We start from the raw sequence: 22226 nt of genomic DNA, 5'->3' as shown, positions 1-22226 counted from the left end.
GAGGGGGAGAGGAAGGAAATTTGAGGGGGGAGAGGAAGGAAATTTGAGGGGGGAGAGGAAGGAAATTTGAGGGAGGGGGAGAGGAAGGAAATTTGAGGGGGGGAAGGAAATTGGAGGGGGAGGAAGGAAATTGGAGGGGGAGGAAGGAAATTGGAGGGGGAGGAAGGAAATTGGAGGGGGGAGGAAGGAAATTGGGGGGGGAGAAGGAAGGCAATGAGAGGGAGGGGGAGAAGAAGGAAATTGGAGGGGGGAGAAGGCAATGAGAGGGAGGGGGAGAAGAAGGAAATTGGAGAGGGGAGGAGAAGAAGGAAATGAGAGGGAGGGGGAAGAAGGAAATTGACGGGGATAGGGGGAGAGATTGACATCCATCACACACACACACAATGCACCCATTGCACACAGAAAAACACACAATGCATTACACACAGACACACATACACAAGCAATGCACCCCTTCCACACACTCAGTGCATCCCTTACAGCAGTGTTTCCCAACCCAGTCCTCAAGGCACACCTACCAGTCCAGGATTTAGGGGTGACCCAGTTGTGTCTAAGGGTTTTTTTCCTTTTTTTTCTAAAAACACCTTAGACAAAACTGGGTAATCCTTAAATCCTGGACTGGTAGGTGTGCCTTGAGGACTGGGTTGGGAAACACTGCCTTACAGACACACACACTGCATCCCATACATACACAAACTCACCTTGCAGCCCTTACACATACAAACACAGATTCACACAATGCATTCCTTACACACATCAGGACATCCCCCCCCCCCCCCACACACACACACACCCCTGTGAACAAACTCATTGGTGGAACATGAAGGTGGACCCTGGGACCCAGACCTTGAGCTGTGTAAATGGCCCTCAAAAAATGGAGCTGCTTCCCGTTCTCCCAGAACATTGATTTTTTGTGACCACAGTTACAAACCGCCTCCAGAGAGCCTGTTCTACACCAGACCAGTGGAGCCAGACGGCAGCTGAAGCCCATCATCATCCTCATCTGGTTATAAGTAGGCAATCTACTATATTATTCGTGGCACTAATCTCTAATTTACCTCACATTAAAGAAACGCTATAGTCCCCAGAACCACTGCAGCTTAATGTAGTGGTTCTGGTGTCTATAGCCTGTCCCTGCAGGCCTTTTATTGTAAACACGGCGGCAGTGCAGCACTGTGTTAGTTAACATGGCAGATCATATGGGTGGGGCACTGCGATGTCACATGGGGGGCGGCAAACTTTACTTTTGCCTAGGGCGGCAAAAATCCTTGCACCGGCCCTGCAGACACTGCATCCCTGTGGGCGGACTCGGGGGGGGGGGGGAGGGGGAGGGGGGAAGGACCCGGGTGCAGGCGCCCTGTAGGCCTTGCGTGCATATGGGGGGTGGGGTCGGAGTTTGGGGGGGCCTCCATGTCCGTTTTGCTTGGGGCCCCCAAATTTCTTCAAACGGCCCTGCTTCTAGATATATACACTTGACATGTTATCTCCACAGTGTCTTAACAAAATTAACCCTTCAAATCTTCAGAATCTTACACTGACTGTAAACCATCTTTTGCAATACTTTTTGCATTACAGACATGCTTAGTATTACTAGACATCACATAAACTTCTGATTGCTACACGTTTGTATGTCTGCTCCCTCGTTTCACACGGCTTCTGCATGTTTTGCTCTATGCGTGGCTATTTACAGCAATTTATTTAATATTGTCTTACTTTGTATGTAATTTATTGGCCCTCATATAGTTTATCTGCCACTGAGAAAATACAGTGTTTACATTGAAAGCTATGAACACTTCTAGTTGCAGTCATTCAGAGTGAACCAGAGGGACTTCGGAGTTAATGGAGGGATAACATGCCTCCACCCACTCAGATCTGCTGTCAGTAGAACACAGGAGAGCACTGTGCACAGCATCCCGTGATTCAGTATCTCCTCCCTCTGCATGTAGACACTGAACTTTCCTCATAGAGATTATCTCTATGAGGAGATGCTGATTGGCCAGGGCTGTGTTTAAATCATGCTGGCTCTGTCCCTGATCTGCCTCTTTGTCAGTCTCAGCCAATCCTATGGGGAAGCACTAGGATTGGATCAGGCTACCACATGTCAGCAGACTGCTTGTTTTTCTGAGTCTAACGGCATGCAGATTTACAGCCTCCTTAGCCTGTCTATGCTCCCAAAAGTAGAGTTATTTCTCCCAGGTCGATCAAATCTGCCATGCAACTGGGCACGAGCAAAAAGAGGTGTTTCATGCAAACCCATAGTAAACTAGTTGAAGAACTGCAATGAGCTTAGGCACTGCTCATTTATCAAGGCTATCACATGAGTAAATCTACTTTTCATCTCTATGTTAGCTGGCTGCCAGGCAGCAATCCAAGTTCGCGCTGAAGAGCCAGGAGCAGAGGAGGACCCGTCAGAGAAAGATGGCAGCGCCTGCGAGGGACAGGTTCAAGGAATTAAATCTCACCTTTATCTGGCCCCCCCGTCCGCTATCGGCGAGGTCACCAGAAAGTGCCTCTTTAATATTTTTGGGTAAGCGTTAAAAATCAGTTGATATTTTGAAAAATATTTTAGTATTTTAATATAATTTTTTTTTCTATTTTAACATTTTGAAAAAAAAATATTTTAAAAGTGTAGCTAAAAATATTCAATATTTTGAAATATTCATCCAAAAATGTAATCAAGACCATAATGAATGTATCAGTGACATGACAGTTGTGTTTTACCTGAGCATAACCAGCCCTATAAATGTTTTATGTGCATTTCAACTAAATGTGAACTACATTAATTATAATATGAATAAGAAAGCTATGGAATTTAGCATTTCCACAATGGTTACGACTGTACAAAGGCTCATTAATGCACAGCTACTCAGGATGAGCAGTTACAGATGTTCCTTGTCTAATTATATCCTTACCCAAATCTGCAGCTTGATTCTTTTGTCATTCCTGTAAATGGTTTTCACTTTGAAATCTATTCCCACCGTGCTGACGAATGCCGGGGTGAAGGAGTCGTCCGCATATCGGAAGAGAAAGGAGGTTTTGCCCACGCTGCTGTTCCCGATAATTAAGATCTTGAACATGTAATCAAAGTTCTGGTCGGAGGACTCTTTCTGCCCGTAACGAGAATCTGTAGCTGATGCCATCTGTAGGGAGAGAAAGACATAGTGATGAGTGGGAGTGTTTAGGAAAAAGCTGTTCAAGAGAATTGAATGTTCAATGCCATGGCAACCAGACCTTGTAATTTGATATACACATTGGAATACGCAATATGACGCAAAGGAATAACATTCTAACATTTTAATTTTATACTGCTCTGCAATTTAAGTCTGCATATTACTGGAACATATCTAGGTCACCTTTGCTTCTGATAGAGGTCTAACTTCTTTCCTCAAAGGAAGCAGACACAACAAGATCACAGAATGATGCCGAACGTTGCTTTGTGGAGCATGATGTACACTTTATCGCATATTAATGTTTTGGTAACATTCTTTAGAAAAATGAAAAACACTCCCAACCAAGGGTGGACAAATGTGCATTCAGAAAAATTTGGGGGCCAAGAGCTACATTTATTGAATCCAATTTGTGGGGGAAAAAAAATAATAAATAGAATTAGTTTGAGCAAGAGCCATGACTCCTGGGTTTTTGAGCTCTTTCTTACCTTCTGCCAGCTATGCTGAAAAGCTGCTCCATTAATTATCCAATCTTCTGTTCTGTAATATTCCTTCTGTTTACCTAGCCTGACATGTATGAGAAAATGAAATGCTGGGGCTGGAGTACAGTGGACCAGGAGGGAACAGGCAGGGAGTGACTACTTTGTATACTCAAGTCAGCTGCAAAACTCAAAATGCCTTTGCAACATTTAAAGGAACACTATATAATTAACAACAAAAGTATGTATTCCTAGTGCTATAAGGTCACCCTACCTATTTAGGATTTAAAAGGTAGTTTTTACTTCTTCTTACTCCCTTCTCTTTGTTGGTCTTGCTGTGGCCTTTCCCAAGGTTGATGATCTCATCTAATACAATGCTTCCCCGTAAGGAAGCATTGAGAGGCTGGTGCACACGTGTGGCAAAACAATCAAAAGCGCTCTATGAACAGAAGTGGTCTGGGTGCTTTCAGTGAACATTAAAGCTGTCCGATGTTTTAATGGCAATAAAAGATAGAGACATTACGGTATGTTTGTATGCCTGCGCAATAAAATTCAAACCCCAGCAGTGTATGTACCATCCTTATCAAAAAGGCACAAAACAAGGGATATGATATATTTCTAACAAACATAATGTAGTACCAAAGATTTAAATAAATGTAGTCTTAGAAAAAAAAACAAAAAAAACACATCCTGATAATATATACCGATCCAGTATACATACAAATGATTCATTCTCTTGCTACAACAGTGTATAATAAGACTTTGCAAGCCATACAGGACATAGCATGGTTTAGAACTACTTTAGTGGCATTAATAGTGGATTAATCAAAGCATTGATTCCAGAGTAAAATTACAAGCCCCCTTAATCTGGAATAAAAGGGAATCATGACATGTCACACATGTCATGTGTCCTTAAGGGGTTAAACAGTCCCGCAAATAACGAAGTTGACACTAATCTCTGGGTGTTGTCCCTTCGATTCTCATCAGCACCCAGAGAACACCAATCCTTGGCAACATTCATAATGTTCTCAACCAATCACTGCCATTTGTTGGACAAAATCAACACTGTTAAGTTATAGTAGTTATGGTGCTTGCAGTGTTTTTTGTCATGACAAAAAAAAAAAAGTGTGTAGACAGGGCTCAACATTTCTACTTGCCCACTAACCACAAACAAGTGAAAATTAAGCACAGGCGAGTAGAAATTCACCCCTTCCAAGTGTTCCATTGATTCTCCAGGCTTGCAGTGACCGTTAACATTTAGCCTTGACGGGGGCGGAGCCTGAGAGCCATCCTGTTCAGACGCCATTTCAGCTTGCTCTCCTGTAACCTGATACAATCTATGAAATATCTCACTAACAGGGGCTCATCCAAACAAATAAAGCACTCACCCAGATTGATTCCTTTCTTTCAAGCTCCCAAGCAGCCTAGGCAAACGCGCAAATCCACGGCCTACCGCGCATCGCCACTCCTGGGCCTTGAGGCGATTCTCAGAGTACCGGGAGAAAGAAGCAGGTATCCAGATTACTCCCCGCCTAATACAGCCACAGGTACACCTACAGATGGGGGAACACTGGCTCCCTACTCGTCCATGGCAACGGGACTGCCCACAATTTCACATCTATGACTGGAGCATAAGCCTTTCTGACAGCATTAGGACTTACTCCTCCACCAGCTCCTACTACAGCTGGTAATTGCCTGGAAAATGAGGTCCCTGACGGCAGCACCCCTCTTGGTCCGATGACAAGAAGCCCACAGGCTCTTGACACCTGAAACCACTCAGGGACTACGGCACCCAAATATGTTGCCGGCAACATAACTCTTACCAACAAGTTTACAACTCAGTTCCTTTTCATGTATTTTATATTTTATGTTTTGTTTATCTTTACTTGCTTTAGTTTGGCAAATGGGCCAGAAAGTGCTTACTATCCTCATGTACATGTTTATCTTGCTGAAAACCACAACGTTTTGCATGAAAAAGTGTTAACATTGTAATACTTTTACCTTGTGAAATGTAAGATGTTATTGAAACAAGAAAGCACAAAAAAATAAAGAATTTAAAAATATATATATATATATATATATAGCCTTGACTGGGGGCATAGGCCTTGAAAGTTTGACCTTTGCTGCAGATCGAGGGAATATCACCGAGGTCTGTTCTGTTAACACTCATACAACACGATGAAGGTATCACTAAAGTGTGTTTACAGCTTAAAAGTAAAATAAATAAATACATTTAGTTTTATTTGGTATATGTTATTACAATATCACATACATCATATAGTATTTTCAGGAAAAAACTGGAGGGTACAAAATCTATTTTAGAAATAAAATTACTAAAGCTAAATGAGGTATAAGAAGAACAACACTGGCATCCTCCGAAAGACAAGCACAGAGAAAATTATTATAGAAGTAAACTAGAAGTGGTTACAATTACATGTATGTTAGTCCACCCATTGTACCGCGCTACGGAATTTGATGGCGCTATATAAATAATAATATTATTATTATTATTATTAAGTGCCAGGTTACAAGGTAGATGAAATACACCATTATTCAAACATTTCAGGAAATCGCTAGTAGAGAAAGAAAGAAAATAATGCGGGAAACACCAGTGATAAAGATAGAGTCCCTCACAGAGGCTTATGATGTAAGCAGTGAAATTCCAACAGTAGAGAGGACTTCTCCGGCCTAACTACTGGTGAATCAAGCACCACTACTAGTGACTGATGTAGACAAAGAAATTCAAACTATAGAGAGGACTTCTCCGGCCTAACTACTGGTGAATCAAGCACCACTACTAGTGACTGATGTAGACAAAGAAATTCAAACTGTAGAGAGGACTTCTCCGGCCTAACTACTGGTGAATCCGGCACCACAACTAGTGACTGATCTAGACAGAGAAATTCAATCTGTAGAGAGGAACTCTCCGACCCAACTTCTGTAACGTCTGTTTTTCTACTGCAAATCTAAAGTAGATAAGGACGCCACACAATGTCCTTAAGAAGGTATTAAAATTCAAGCAATTAAATTTTGACCTGTATTTGAGACAGTACAAAAACAAAACGGGTACATGAGAATTCTCTTGAACAGTTAGGGGTGATCAGGAGAGGTAAATGGAACATCCTGGTCACCATGTTTGCATAACTTTGAGAAATGTTCTGGAATTACTGCCATTTCAGGCATAGCTTGCTTCATTAGTTTCCAATATATAAAGGCTTTATGCTTGAGACTCAGCTATTTCTGTGCACACAGTCATCTTGGGTTAAAGTCAAGTAAATGGATTGAACTTGGCGAGTAAAAAGACTCAATAAAAATGTTAATACCAGCAATACTAGCAATTCTTCCGATATGGTGTACAGTATCTTTTACTTTAGCTGAAGTTGCATTTCTATACACTTTAGAGTCTGCATATAAAACAGATAAGCTAGCATTTTGAAAGCATTTTATGTTTACTGGCTGCTAGTTCGTGTTTATTTCTGATTTCATTTAAGAAGAGCTTACATTGTCAGAGTCCCTAATTCACATCCTCTTAGATTTAACAACTCTGCAAAGTCACTGAAAATGGGAGCAACTTAACATGGAATAAAGCATGGAAAAGACACAGCAAAAGTGGTTTCATTAGTAGTTTAATAAAGCCCCTAAACTATTAGACTGCATTCAGGGCCAATTGTACTGCAAATCCAGGCATAGTTAATGGAATTCATCAATGTCCAGTTTTTCATTGAGGCCCTGAACAAGCATGAATTTGTTTCTGTCAGTCGGACTGAACACCGCCAGACGGTTTAAAGCTAGACCAAATACTGCAAATCCGGACAAGATTTTAAAAAAATAAATAAAAACATGCTATTTGCACAGCGGGCAAATTGTAAAAAAAAAAAAACCTGCAGCAGTGCAAAGGTAAATTATGTGCCAGCAGCCTAGCACTTGTTAGCCAGTTGCCACATTGAAATTTAAAGCAATATAAATAAATAAAAATCCTACGGGTTAATAAGACCACCATATTACTATAATGGATGTACTGTACCTCCATATGCCTCTACCTGCCATGCAGCAGTTGGGGGCATGTCTCCAAGATGTTTGGAAAAAGTGATTGGCCAACAAGACATGACCCCATCCCATGGGGATGTGGTCTGTGAAATAATGGGACACATCCCTCTGTGTCCCCACCCAAAGCTGATTTAAACATTCATGGTGCAGGACCTAGTGTGTGTCCACGGATACCATGGGCAACGGGTGCGGGCCCCAACATGGGTGGCTTAAGATGAATAATAAAGGGGAGCCTATTAGGCAAAGGGTGGGGGCCCTAATTAAAGTCACTAAAGCAGGTGGGGATGACCTACAGTTTTTTCCCCTAGCCCCAACCCATGGATGGCGGGTGGGGGGGCCTAATTAATTATAAACTAGGGATGTGGACATGCCATTGTCCACCACCCTAAATAATAGCATGACACCCCAGGTGGCCATGGGTCAAATCAAAATCCAGGATCAGAATAACTAATTTAAAAAAATAAAATAAAAAAGCCTAAATGGAACCAAAAAAAGAGAAACAAAAAATAAAAACAGCACTGCAATAAAAAAAAAAATTACAAGAAAAAAAACAATTTTTAAGTCCATCTTCACCCATGGAGGGCTTGCCACATAATGAGTGCTGGGAGTGGAGAAAGTTCTTAAATAGGCTTTTCCACGCTATGAAAGCCATCACAAAGCGTGGAAAAATTTCCTCAACTTTGTAATATAACCAATTTGTAATATAATATAATACAACTTTGTAATATAACCGATTGGTAGGCTAGCAAGAGCTCTGACAGTCAAGTCTAAAGAGAAGTCCCACAACAGAATTACTAAATATTGACTTAGAAACCATCCAACAATATGTGAATTAACAAAGAAAATTTGGGTTTGCAAACAGAGGACAGCAAAATACCTTTATGTAATAAGTGATATAGACCGTGCATTCGCCCTGGTGGTGTTTTAGTAACAGCTTGTTGCTCATGAACACTACCAGTTTTTTTCTTTATTTTATGACCTTCAGTATTTGGCAACAAGTAATATGGCGGAGCTGTACATCCTTGACTGAAGGCCGGTTGCTTGATGGGTGGTAAATACTGACAAGTCAGATCTGGATTATAGAACCACTTAATAAAAACCAGTTTAATTTGTTTGGAAGGATCTCAAATGGTTGTCTCTATGTAGGAAAGGGCAGTTTGTGTAAACGCCTCTGGAGAATTTAAGTTCACCACCAGGCACCATAACTACTACAGCAAGTGATAGTGGTTATGGGAATTGGAGTGTTCATTTAAAACCCTAATGCTGGTTTTGTTGAGACTTTGTTAAAGGCACATACATTTAATATTTCTGATGGGGAATAAAAGGTCTAACATATACCTGTTAAGTCAAAGCATTTACAGTATGCTACTTGACCATAAGATGATTAGTGTAGGCATTGCACTCTTTGTAGAAAATATGTTATTTCTGAGGACAATGGATTGGATGTGGATGTCTGTCTAATGAAGGTGTTGATACGCACTGCCTGTAAACAACTGATGTAGTTCAGGTCTAGTACACGACTAGGTGTACAAGTGGGTTTTTTGATTAGCTGGGTAAAACCCACCATTCTCATTACTTTACGGTAAGCTTTTTTCAGGGCTACTGTACAAGCCTCAATGCTCTCAAAAAATAAGAATCTACTATACATGTGCAATCGTGACATCACAGGCCCTGCATTATGAACAAGAAGGATTGGACTGGAGAGTTATAGCTTCAATTCCGCATTACTAAAAGATTTTAATAGTGTCCACATGACATCACTACCATGTACACTCTCGCTGACTGCTACTCTCACGCTTGTATGGGAGATCATTGATTTTCTGGCAGTTACTTAGCTACTTTCTTGTTTCAAGTAATAGAGTCTAGATATGCAAATGTTTATTTTATTAAATTTTTACTCTTTTTTGTGTGTGTTTTACATTTTTTACATGTAAGGCATTAAAGCGGGGTAGGGGTAATTTCTAGTAGGAATAAATGAAAATCACAATTAATTTTCACCGTAAATGTTCAGAGAGACGCCAAAACCCCACTTTGTATTTAATTCCATTTAACACTTCCTGTTTCTCACGTTCTTCCTGACAAATTCTCCCCTATCTATATGCATCAAAAGGTGTGATAAGAGTGGTGAGAATTAATAGGACTTCTGGTTATGCAGAGAAATGGTGTGATACATGGGATTCCATTAATAAAATAGAGGGAAAAAGGAGAGAGAAAATATCTAAATTTAGAAGAAAAAAAAAACAACTTATGTAGCAGAATTAAAAAAAAACAACAACAACAAAAAAAAAAAACTCTGATCGGTAATGTTTTTATGCTATTATTTTTATGGTGATCAAGCCCACCATTTTTCCCCCCAAAACATAATGCCGTATTAGTATTTTTTATTGAAATACAAAAAAAGACATTGGTGCAATACTGTGAAGAAAATTGTTAAGTATTGTTTCATGTAAAGTGAAATATATACAAAATACAAAGCAATAGTACTATAAAATAATACAACCTTCGTTAATTAAAGACAATGAATGAACCGAGGTAGCCTGCATAAAAGGGGGAAACACATACCTTTTGGCTTATTCCAGCAAAGCAAATATTCTAAGTTCTCTGCATTTCGTAAAGACATTCTACAGCGACATTACGTCATTATCCTCTCCTGCAACGGTCATCAAAACAAAGCACTAAGCCCTCAGTGAATACTAGCCTAGCAACCTACTTTTCAACCCTATCCTTACCTTTTGTGTCACTATACCCCACTCCCTCTAGCATGTGAACTCATTGAGCAGGGTCCTCAACCCCTCTGTTCCTGTGTGTCCAACATGTTTGGTTACAAATACTTTATGGCGCTTTATAAATAATAATACTAACATTAATCTCTTTCTTACGGCACTAATTTGGTCAGGACTTATCCTACAGAAGTCCTGGTGGGTCCAATAGACCCAGGTGGCACCTTAAATGAGAATATAAGCTGGAAACAACCAAATGCTAATCATTAAGCTTAGTCCCAGGTGCATAATCCACAACATTTGGAGGTACGTAACCAGCATGTCAGTCTGGCATCAAGCACACAAGGCGGCCAGCCCCCTACTTTCTGAACCATACAGTCAGCTGAAGCACTCTCTGTATGGTCTTAGTTCCTTTTTCACAGTGCGAGCCCATCCAATGATGATCTTGCACTGTGCTGCCCAAGGACAGTTCCCTGGTGTCCCTTAACTAAATATAGATGATGAGACTTGACCCCAAAATCTGGAAGGTCCCACCAAAAGCGGGAATGTTGGGAGCAGCTACACTATTGCTCACAAATACTAAGGTCCTTTTGAGAGGTCATCTGTGAGCACTAACTGTGAGTGACGTGTGCCAGGACCAAGCAAACGGGTAATAATCAGTGTGCATGTGTTCATGTTAGGGATCGGACGATTATTGACCCAGATGCCATGAGGAGGCAGAGTTTAGGGCAGCACACAGGGTGGTCCCCATACTGCCAATTGTTTCATGGTCTCCAAGATTTTCTGCATGCTGACGAAGGATGTCTTTTATACACAGCACTGAGACTAGCAGCATTAAACACTCGTTCTAGGTTGCTAATGACCTTGTCAGAGGTGGTGTTACCCCTCTGGCATTAACGTTCTGTCTTGCTTTTATTATTGAAACGCTGTACGGAATCCAACCACTTCAAAGCACTGCAGTGGCCATGGTACTTTAACTCCTTAAGGACCAAACTTCTGGAATAAAAGGGAATCATGTCACACATGTCATGTATCCTTAAGGGGTTAAGTAACTTTTTAAAGAAACACATGCACATATCAATGTCAACTTAAAACACAGCAGGTCAATGAAGCGTCATCTTTTATTATAACCAAAAGAGGTCAAACAGGTCAGACCTTTTCAAAATTGATCTATTTTGTTTGTTTCTTGTGGAGCTCTTTGACTCTGACCTTTCCTTCACCTATTATATTATATCTATAATTAAATCCGGTCAGTCACTTTACCATTAAAAACATTTCTCCCTTTTGCCCCTTTCACATTCAGGATGCAACCAAAATGCTTGTTCAAGCTCACATTGTTTCCCACCTTGGTTATTGTAACCCTCTGCTTAAAAACCTGAACACTGCTCAAACTGTTCCTCTACAGTCCATAATGAACACCTCTGCCAGACTCATCTTCCTTACATCACCCAACTCTCTAACATCACCCTCTGTCAGTCTCTACACTGGCTTCATTTTTTACTTCGAATCCCGCCCAAAGTTCTTGCCCTTACTTCCAAAGCTCTCCATAACTGTGTCCCTGCTTATATCTCCTCCCTCATTAGTAGATTATCTTCACTTCTCCACCAACCTATTACTGTCCTTTTCTTGTAACTGCTCTCCAGAGTCATATCTGCAGGACTTCTCCAGGGCTGCCCCTTACTTACGGAATGCCCTCTCGCACCTCATTAGATTCTCCCATCTCTCCAGTGCTTAAAAAAAAAAAAAAAAATTCTATAAAAACACACTTTCTAGAGAAAGTTACAGGCTCTTCCCTTAACTCCTCACCCCACGACAACCTTCTACTACTATCTCCCATCCACTGTGCTCTCTTTACCCAAACACCCCTACCATCCTTTCAAGCATATCCTGATCATATGATTCTATGATTTCCCTCTGTGTGTTTGTCCATCTTCCTTTTAGATTGTAACTAATTTGGAGAGGGGCCCTTTTTGAACCGAATGACAAACATGTTTTGTTAGAATTGTCGGACTTATTATAGGTTTTGCCTATTGTACAGTGCTGTGGAATATGTTGGCACTACATAAATAATTGCAATTGTGCTCCTGGGGATCAATGAATAAGACATCTGCTGGTAGGTGGTATGAAACGCTTCTGCAGAGATGTGTGCGGATAAGAGATTAGTGCGGATAAGCCCAGATCCCTGGCAAATCCTGATGCAAGGGGTTCATGTGGATAAAGAGTGGCATGTCACTTCCCATGTAAAGAAAGGGTACAGGTTGGGACTATTATCATTAAAACCTAAGTACGCCTGGAGATCAGAGAATTTCTTAGTCTAGTCAATTGAGATTTATTTTCATCCGAAATCAACAAAAACTTGGGCACCAAACACAGTTGTGCAACATGCATGGCCAGTCACTTGAGTTACTTGTGGGGTTCCATGCAGCATTAACATTGTTCTGTTGCACTGGTGACAGAAGGAGAGAGTAAAGAGTGGACAATGGGGATAAAATAGGTAGAGAAGTGGGATAGGGAGACACATGGATGGCTGGTATGGGCATGGTGAGAGAAAATCAGGTGAGCAGTGAGGACATAGAAATACATAATGTAGTGGTTTGTATGGGCATAATAGAGCACACGGAAAAGTGGAACGCCAATAGGCATGGAAAAACAACAGCGGGCAGTTGGTATGTGCTAGAACTAGGGGGCAAGAGGGCAAAAGTAAAAGGATGCACAGATGAAGAAAGGATAAACACAGTTGTTAGGGAATGAATCACAGTATTGAGATAAAGACAAGTATAATAGGACATAACAGGAGACTCGAGGGAAAGAAGAGTGGACAGGACACAAAGTGAGTATATACAATTAGACAAAATAAAGGTATAAGGCAAAAGAAGGCACAGGGTGAGAGGAAGAAAAGGGAGAGGTCATGTATTTATAGGGAGAGACTGAGGTGGAAAAGGGGACGTGAAGAAAGCAAGTGAATGAATTGTTAGAAAATGGCAGCGGAGGTGCTACTAGTTTTTGTGAGTGGGTGCTGATCAGAAACTCATAGTCAAGCTATCTTTAGCTCTCCTACATTAAAAACCCCAACCCTAGTCCTCCTAACCACAACTTCAGAACCTGAAGCATGAATGTGGGCTGATGTGCTATAACAATATAAAACATTTTGTCACATTTTGTCACAGCACTGCCAAGGTAAGTTTTTAAGAGCATGGGAAGAGACAGATCGTTTAACATAGGAAGAGGAAATGGGTGAAAATATGCCCCCTGTAGTCATGCATAATGTTTCCCCATGCATACAATTCAATGTTAGATTTGATTGTTTCGAATTTCATAAATCCTTTTCACACACCACATAGTAGTTGAAAAATATCCATGTCACATTTTCACGCATTGCTGCCATTTACGATGCTGTGCAGTGTCCGATTTAACTGTATAGCGTAAGTAAATGTGATTCTGCATTAGCAACTATACCTAAAGGGTGGTGGGTGTGTGAGCTTGAACTAACACAAGCAGTTACAAAACACTAAGCAAGCAATTATTCTGTAAAGTTTGTTTGTAAAGCACTTCACCCTGGTTCCAATGCAATCCTGTTTTTCCACCAGCGTAAAGAGAGTACATATAAATGGGTGACATAAAAAATACCGTATGTGCAGTGCAGCATGAAGAGGTCTTTCATAGTTTTGCTCCAAACCGGTTTTCTGTATATATGTTTTTGTTAAATTCAATTGCAAAGAAGTTACTGCTCCGAGTTTTTATCTATGATTCCAGTATTGCATACGCTGGCTGCTGGGTGTTCAGCACCAACCTTCTGCCATATAATGCAATCATCAGTGGTACTTCTGAACATAGATGCCCAACACAAAACTGCGGAGACAGTTAACATTACAGGACATCGGGAGGCCAAAAAGTCATGGACCCTGCCGTGATGCCTCAGTTTTCACCACAAGTAGCTTAATCATGCTAAATAGGTACGGTCACTCCTCTGGATTTGACACAATTTACTACAACATTGAAAATCCCCTGTTACTTGTGAGGGGTTTTTTTTTGTTTTGTTTTTTTTAATACATAATTCATATTTCATATTTTGCAATAGGATGCCTAAGGTGCATGGGGTGGTGAGACACATTCTCTGCACACATGCTATGGTGCCCTAGTGATCTTAATTGAGATAGATACATTTATTTTGACATAAATGTAAGCCACAATCATAATAACTATGGCACAGTAGCATGTGTGCAGAGAACGGGCCCCACCACGTCTTGAACCCCTGAGATCACCTTTCAAAATATTTGCTTCCTGTCATGATTATACTACTGGAACACTAAAGCTTACATAATCTACAATTACAGAAAACATTTTTCAAATGACATCATAATCCAGTTCAAACAAGCCAAAGCAAACATTGGAAATTAAGAAATAGAAACATTGTTTCCTTTCTCCTCTTCTTTCACTCTTTCACTATGCTGATTGCCAGGAGTTTAGAACAGTGATTGACAGGGAGCTAAGATGGAGGTATATATATATATATATATATATATATATATATATATATATATATATATATATATATATATGCCTAATATTCAAAATTCAGGGACAATGAAAGTGAGCCTTTAAATTAACCAAGTTTTTGGGGGCAGGGCTTGACCGCCATGTCGAACGGTCGCAAGAGACACGAACTCCACAATTATATGCAGTAAATATCGATTATTGTGTTACCCCTCCTGCCACAAAAAGTTTTTTAAATTACGAGGTAGATCTGGTCTCTACAGAAGTACCGGGGGGCTTTACTTCCCACGACTGATTCTCTGCCTGTTCGACTTGCAGCCTGCTGTGGGACAAGCCAGGAGCTGCGGCCGACCTCCCAAGTGAGAACCAGCGGGCTGATTGGTGGCAGAGTCCCGGCCCCCTCCCCCCGAACCGGTGTGGGTCATCTCGGTCCTTGCTACCACACCAACTGTTATCCCAACGCTACTTACCTGACCCGACTCCTGCATGATGCTACCACACCCACAAACTTAGAGTATACCCAGGATGGCGGATGCGCTCAATTTTCTGACCAGCACCACTCCGCAGCATGAGGGGGCCCACCACTACTACTTTGAACGATCCCTACAGCATTTGGATGCCATATTTGCACAGTTCATAACAGATCTATAGAGACGTGCAGCAAAAGTATCACATCAGTCACAGAGGGAGGTTTGGAGGAGGGGTGGCCAGGGGGTGAGCAGCTTTCCTTCGGGAATAGCCAAACCTGCGAATCCTGCTTCTACCCATTCTAGCCCACCTGGGCCATGACCCCAAGGCATCGCCCGCATCTGTGGAGGGCTGCCATCCGTGTCTCCCTGAAGAAGGACTGGGACTCTTGCAGGAAACTAGTCCACGGCTTGAAGATGCTGGCCTCAAGATTGCTGTTGCCTAGGTTTTAAAATGTGTCTAAAGTGAGACATAGCATTATCATGAACATGTTTGTGGCATGACTTACAGCAGCTTCATCAGGGTAATATTTTCCCTTCAGATTAGAGGCAGTGCTTTACCAATGGGATTTCTAATCTGGAGGGAAAAATAGGCAGGCAATTCTCCAACTTTTTTAAGACTCTCCCCTTAACTAAATACATTCCTTTAAATAACAGCTCACCTCAAACAACCCCAGTTCTTTGCCTGCCTTCGGCAGGGGAGGATGTGCAGTTTTTTTCTCTACAGGAAGCAGGTGAGAAGGGCTGAGGCTCGGGATGCTCTGCTTCCTTTTAAGGAAAGTATAGTGTGGAACGCCGGACGGCAGGTTCAGCCGTTTTTTATGCCGTCTCGTCCGCGCCAGGTGCTGGTCAGACGAAGGACGCAGGCGTGCAACGGCTGGGAGGTCCTGCGGTGGAACGCACGTACAGGTTACGTTGCGTTCCACCAGGGATTCGCGGAGCGCTATGCACATGCGAACCTGGATTCAGGCGCCAAATCTGAACTTGCCGTTTTTTCGTTCAGTGGCTACAGGACTTAAAGGAGCAACTTCCAGCAGCAACCTCTGTTTGCCAGGAGCTCTCAGATCTGTTGCAAGTGTGTTTCTCACCTGCCCTCCAACACACTGTGAGGCCATTTAAGGTAAGACATTTAGCTTTTATTTTAAATGGCTCTAGCCTGAATTTTATTTTTTATTTTCTCTTTCTTTCCTCAGTATGTCTAATCCAGAGATTCCGGAGAAAGCTACAGAAAAGGGGAAATGCTCTACAAAATCCAAGCATTTAAGTTGCTCGATATGTTTCCAACCTATGCCGGATGGATATAAAAAGTAACTTTGTTCTCTATGTTCCAAAGAGGCTTCGGAGGAAGCTAAAAAATCTGAAATGTCCACATTTTTTAGCTGGTTACAGCAGAGTATGCAGCAAACATTTGTGGATATGCAGACGGCAGCTATGCAATCAGCCCAGGCTTCAGTTTCTCAGGATTTACAGGTAGTAAAACATTCAAAGAAAAGGCAGAGAACCTGGGAAGATTCAGATACAAGCTCAGGTACTGGTGCTTCTGATTCTGGAGAGGATTCAGCTAGTGATTCATCTGAGGAGGAATTTGCTTTTCCAGAAGAAGCCATAGGGAAATTAGTAAAGGAAGTGCAGAACATTATGGACAATGGGGTGTCTGGAAAAAGAACTAAAGTTTTCCCTTTACATCCACAACTTAAGGAGTTGGTTTTAAGAGAATGGAAATTCCCAGGTCACAAACCTTTTATTTCAAAACACTTTAAAACTCTTTTTCCATAGAAGCGGACCAGGACTGCCTGCTGGATATATATATATATATATATATATATATATATATATATATATATATAGCTCAGATTGGGAAGAAAACGGCGTTACCTATTGGTGACTCAAGTGGTTTAAGGGATGTGATGGAGAAGCGTATGGACTCGTCCTTAAAGAAGATGTTTGTTTCTTCAGCGGCCCAAGCGAAAGCTCTTATCGCAGGAACATCCGTGGCTAAAGCCCAAAAACATTGGCTAGAAGAACTAGAGAAGGTTTATGCAAAGGAAGATCCAGTGAAGCAATTAAAAAATATCAAAATGTCTGCATATTTTTTTTGGTAGATGCTTCCTCAGAAAGTCTTAAATTGTCTGCAAAGAATTTGGGTCTAACGACAGTATCTAGAAGAGCACTTTGGCTTAGAAACTGGTCAGCTGACGCGGCATCAAAAAATTCATTGTGTGACTTACCCTTTGAATCTGGAAGACTATTCGGGTCTAAACTAGATGATCTGTTAAAACAGATGAAGGAAGGCAGGAAGGCCTTGCCTGAATCCCATAAGAGACAAGTTTGGAACCGTAAAGTGGGGATTCAGCCCTCATTTAGAATTTCCTCTCGCAGGAACTACTATAGGGGTCAACAAAAGAAAGTCTTCGATTATAGAAAGAAAGAAAGACTCACGGACAAGAGAAATAAAATGTTGTGACGCCAGGCCAGTGAGAGGAAGATTGTCTCACTTCCTACATCACTGGGAAAGTACGACATCGGATCGCTGGGTTCTCTCAGTAATAAAGCGTACAGTCTGGAACTGACGAATACCCAGAGAAAATTTTTTTTTATGTTCCAAGGTTCATTCTCAGGAAACAGAGTTAGCTTTGATGCAAGAAGTGTCAAGACTCCTGCAGACGAGAGTTGTGGAAGAAGTACCCCTAAGAGAAAGACATCAGGGCAAATATTCAAGACTATTTTTGGTACCAAAGCCAGATGGTTCTTGCAGACCCATACTAGACCTAAAGGCCGTAAACAAGTATGTTGTAAAAAAGAGGTTCCGTATGGAATCAATAAAATCTGCTTCTCTTCTGGTTCAGCCAAGAAATTGGTTTGCGTCTCTGGATTAAAAGGACGCTTATCTTCATGTGCCCATGGCAGAATCCAGCAAAAGGCCACTAAGATTTGCGATCTGCATCCAATCGGTGACCAAGCATTACCAATTCAAAGCCCTCCCCCATTTGGCCTTTCATCTGCGCCCAGGGTGTTCACAAAACTGCTAGTGGTCATCTCAGCGTATCTAAGAAGTTTTGGGGATTTATGTCATTCCTTATTTGGACGACTGGCTTTTGATTGCAGAGTCAAAGGAGCAACTAAAATTAGACCTTCTTACAGCTTTACAAGCTCTACAAGCTCATGGTTGGCTAATACATTTCAGCAAGTCGGAATTGGTTCCGGTTCAAAGGATTCAGTTCTTGGGTCTAATCTTAGACTCAATCTCTATGAAGATTTTCCTGCCAGAGGAGAAGAAGCTAAAGAAAAAGGTGTTTTTTCAGTCAGAGAAGCAATGAGTTTACTGGGTCTCTTTACGGCTTCTATCCCTGCCGTCGGTTGGGCAAAAGCCAGAATGAGGCCTCTTCAGAGAAACATTCTACAAGTATGGAATCGACGGGCTGATGAAATTCAACAATCAAACTTTGAGGAGTCTTCATTGGTGGACCTCGTCTCGGTTCCTGCAAGCAGGTCTTTCATTCCAAATGAAATCCTTCAGAATTTTAGCAACAGACGCCTCGGCACTGGGCTGGGGTGCCCATTTGGGGGACCTGAAGAAGCAGGGGCTTTGGCAAAAAAAGGATGTGAGAACTTCCTCAAATTTCAAAGAATTGAAGGCAGTGTGGATGGCTCTCCTTGCTTTTCAGTTCCAGATAAAAGGTCAGCATATTCAGATACGTTCGGACAATCGAACAACAGTGGTGTTTTTAAACAAACAAGGAGGTACAAGGTCGACAAAATTGGAAAATCTATGTTCAAAGATCATGCTGTGGTCGGAAGTGCACCTCCTATCGATCTCGGCAGTTCACATACTGGGAAAATTCAACATATTAGCAGATGCCCTGAGTCATCATCACTTAAAACAAACAGATTGGTCCCTTTCGTGCAGAATTTTCAGGCTTATTTCAGACCGTTTCGGTTGTCCAGAAATAGACCTTATGGCCTCCAGGACAAACAGGAAGACAAGACGGTTTGCATCTCTGAACCCTGCAGACAAGCCCGATATTATAGATGCTCTGTCAGTACCATGGAAGTTCAACCTTGCATATGTATTCCCACCAGTAGTTCTTATTCCCAAAGTGCTTCAAAAGATCAAGTAAATATTCCAGGGGCCACTTTTTGGAAGCTTCCACTGTCAGAAGAAATTCTAGATCACTCCATGGTTCCTCTTCCAACCCTTCAGAGATTCCAGTTGACGGCTTGGTGTCTGAACTCCAGATTTTAAAGAGTCAAGGCCTAGATCCTGAGGTCATAAAAATTTTATTGGCTACTAACAAAGAGTCTACGTCTAAAGTTTACTCCAAGATTTGGAAGAAATTTTGTCAGTGGTGTTGTAGATTTAAAGAGGACCCTGTTTCCGCCTCCATCCAAAAGATTCTCAAATTCCTTCAGATGGGATTAGCAAAGGGATTGAAGCCAGCATCTTTAAAATTACAAGTTTCAGCTATCAGTTTCTTTTCTTTCAGGTGTTTAGCCTCAAACATTCTGATATCTAGATTCTTCAGGGCTCTGGGCCGTTTAGTTCCCAACATTAGGGAAACCTGTCCGCCCTGGGATCTAAATTTAGTTTTATCCGCTCTTTGAGAGCCGCCCTTTGAACCTCTAGCAGAGGCATCTCTGAAGATTTTATCTTTAAAAAACGTTTTTTTGGTGGCAATCACATCGGCCAAAAGGGTGGGAGAAATCCAAGCTCTACGGGCGAATTTTCCGTTTTTGTTTTTTCATCAAACAAGGTGGTTTTAAAGCTCGACCCTTCGTTTATTCCTAAGGTTTTGAATTCTTCTAACATCAACCAAGAAGTGGTATTGCCTACTTTCTGCCAAAATCCTTCAAATGCCTTGGAAAGAAAGTTTCACTGCCTAGACGTGAAGATATGTCTTATGCAATATCTTGAATCTACTGAATCTTTTAGAAAGGATAACAGCATTTTTGTCTTGATCAATGGCACAAGGAAAGGTATGAAAGCTTCAAAGAGTTCTCTGGCTAGATGGCTCAAGGGTTGTATTCTTTTGGCTTATTCCTCAAGCAATGCGGAAATTTCAGGCCCCATAAAGGCCCATTCAACTAGGGCTATATCTACGTCTTGGGCTCTGCGTGCGGCAGCTACTCCTCAGATTTGTTCAGCGGCTACTTGGTCTTCTCTGCATACATTCTCGAAGCATTACAGGTTAGACATACTGGCCTCAAAAGATGCAACTTTTGGGCGAAAGGTGCTACAAGCAGTGGTGAAATAAATCCCGCCCTTTGGAATTGCTTTGTCATATCCCATTGGTAAAGCACTGCCTCTAATCTGAAGGGAAAAACATACATTTTTACTTACCGTAAATTTCTTTTTACTGAAGATTAGAGGCAGTGCTATAATTCCAACCCCCCCCCCCCTTTTTTCTAATAAACTCGGAATTGTGCATGTATCGGCTTGTGTATTTTCTGGGGTTGTTTGAGGTGAGCTGTTATTTAAAGGAATGTATTTAGTTAAGGGGAGGGTCTTAAAAAAGTTGGAGAATTGCCTGCCTATTTTTCCCTCCAGATTAGAAATCCCATTGGTAAAGCACTGCCTCTAATCTTCAGGGAAAATAAATTTACGGTAAGTAAAAATGTATGTTTTTTCAAAAAAAAATTGTACTTTAACCCACTTCGCACATATTTCTTTGATTAGTGCACTAGGAATATTTTTACTTCCCTCCTCCTCCTCTGAAGACAATTCCTCAGGTGCCCTCTTTTGCTTCTTCCTCTGAAAGTCTTGCAGTTCTTCTGTGGTGAGTTTGTTCTGGTGATCCTCCACATCTTCATCATTCACATCCAAGCCCATTGATTTCCCCAGAGACACAATTACCTCAATCTTCAATACCCTCATAGACTGTTTCAGGGAAAGCCTCTGGACATAATTTATTGTAGGCTGAGTTCATGGTCCTAGAAGACACCCCCTCTCCCTCCCCCCCCCCCCCCATGCTTCATCTATGAGGTGTAAACAATGTAGGATATTAAAAGGATTTTTCCAGAACTCTCTAAAAGTGTTAGCTTAGTGTCTGAGGTTACTTCAAAGCACCTTTGGAACAGTGCTTTGGTGTAAAGCTTCTTGAAGTTTGAAATTACTTGCTGGTCCATGGTCTGGATAAAAGGAGTTGTATTAGGGGGACAAAAACTTCACAGTAATAAAACTGAACTCCATTAATTCGTCCTCTAATCCTGGAGAGTGAGCAGGAGCATTATCCATAAGAAGCAGAGCATTGACAGGTAGGTTTTTTTCCTGTATGTATTTTTTAACACTTGGCCCAAACACCTTATGAACCCACTCAAAAAATTGCCTGGTTACCCAAGCTTTGCTGTTAGCCCTCCACATCCCCTGCAATTTGCTTTTCAGGACATGTTTTTTCTTAAATACCCTCAGGTTCTCAGAGTGGTTAACTAACAAAGGCTTCAATTTAAAATCCCCACTTGCATTTCTGTCCTTCATTGGCTTGTGTCATGGCAATGATTTCTCCTCCTTTGTTATGTAGGTCCTCTTTGGCATTTTCTTCCAAAACGGCCTGTCTCAACAGTTAAATACTTTTGGGGGAACTAATTCCTCAGCCTCTACATAGACTTTAAATTCCACAACAAATTTCGCCACGTCTTTGTTAGCATTGGAGGCTTCACCAAATCTCACCACACTGTGTATGCCACTTCTCTTTTTAACCCCTTAAGGACCAAACTTCTGGAATAAAAGGGAATCATGACATGTCACACATGTCATGTGTTCTTAAGGGGTTAAACTTTTCAAACCACCCTCTACTTGCCTTGAAAACCTCACTATCAGCACTCGTTTCTGGGGTGTTTTTCACTAGATCAGCATGC

The 22226-nt window shown here is 41.5% G+C and overlaps 1 protein-coding gene across 1 annotated transcript in view; it reads right to left on the bottom strand.

The window, feature by feature from the left end:
* RAB3A (RAB3A, member RAS oncogene family) overlaps positions 1–22226 on the bottom strand; it is an 81821-nt gene that overhangs the window by 46083 nt on the left and 13512 nt on the right. The window contains exon 2 of the mRNA XM_063455590.1: positions 2913–3140. Within this exon, the coding sequence (XP_063311660.1) occupies positions 2913–3140 (228 nt within the window). The remainder of the gene's footprint in view (positions 1–2912; positions 3141–22226) is intronic.

Source organism: Pelobates fuscus, chromosome 5 (genome assembly GCF_036172605.1).
Source record: "Pelobates fuscus isolate aPelFus1 chromosome 5, aPelFus1.pri, whole genome shotgun sequence".
Lineage (NCBI taxonomy): Eukaryota > Metazoa > Chordata > Amphibia > Anura > Pelobatidae > Pelobates > Pelobates fuscus.
Note: the sequence above shows the minus strand (reverse complement) of the source record. Positions and strands in the feature narration are given on the sequence as shown.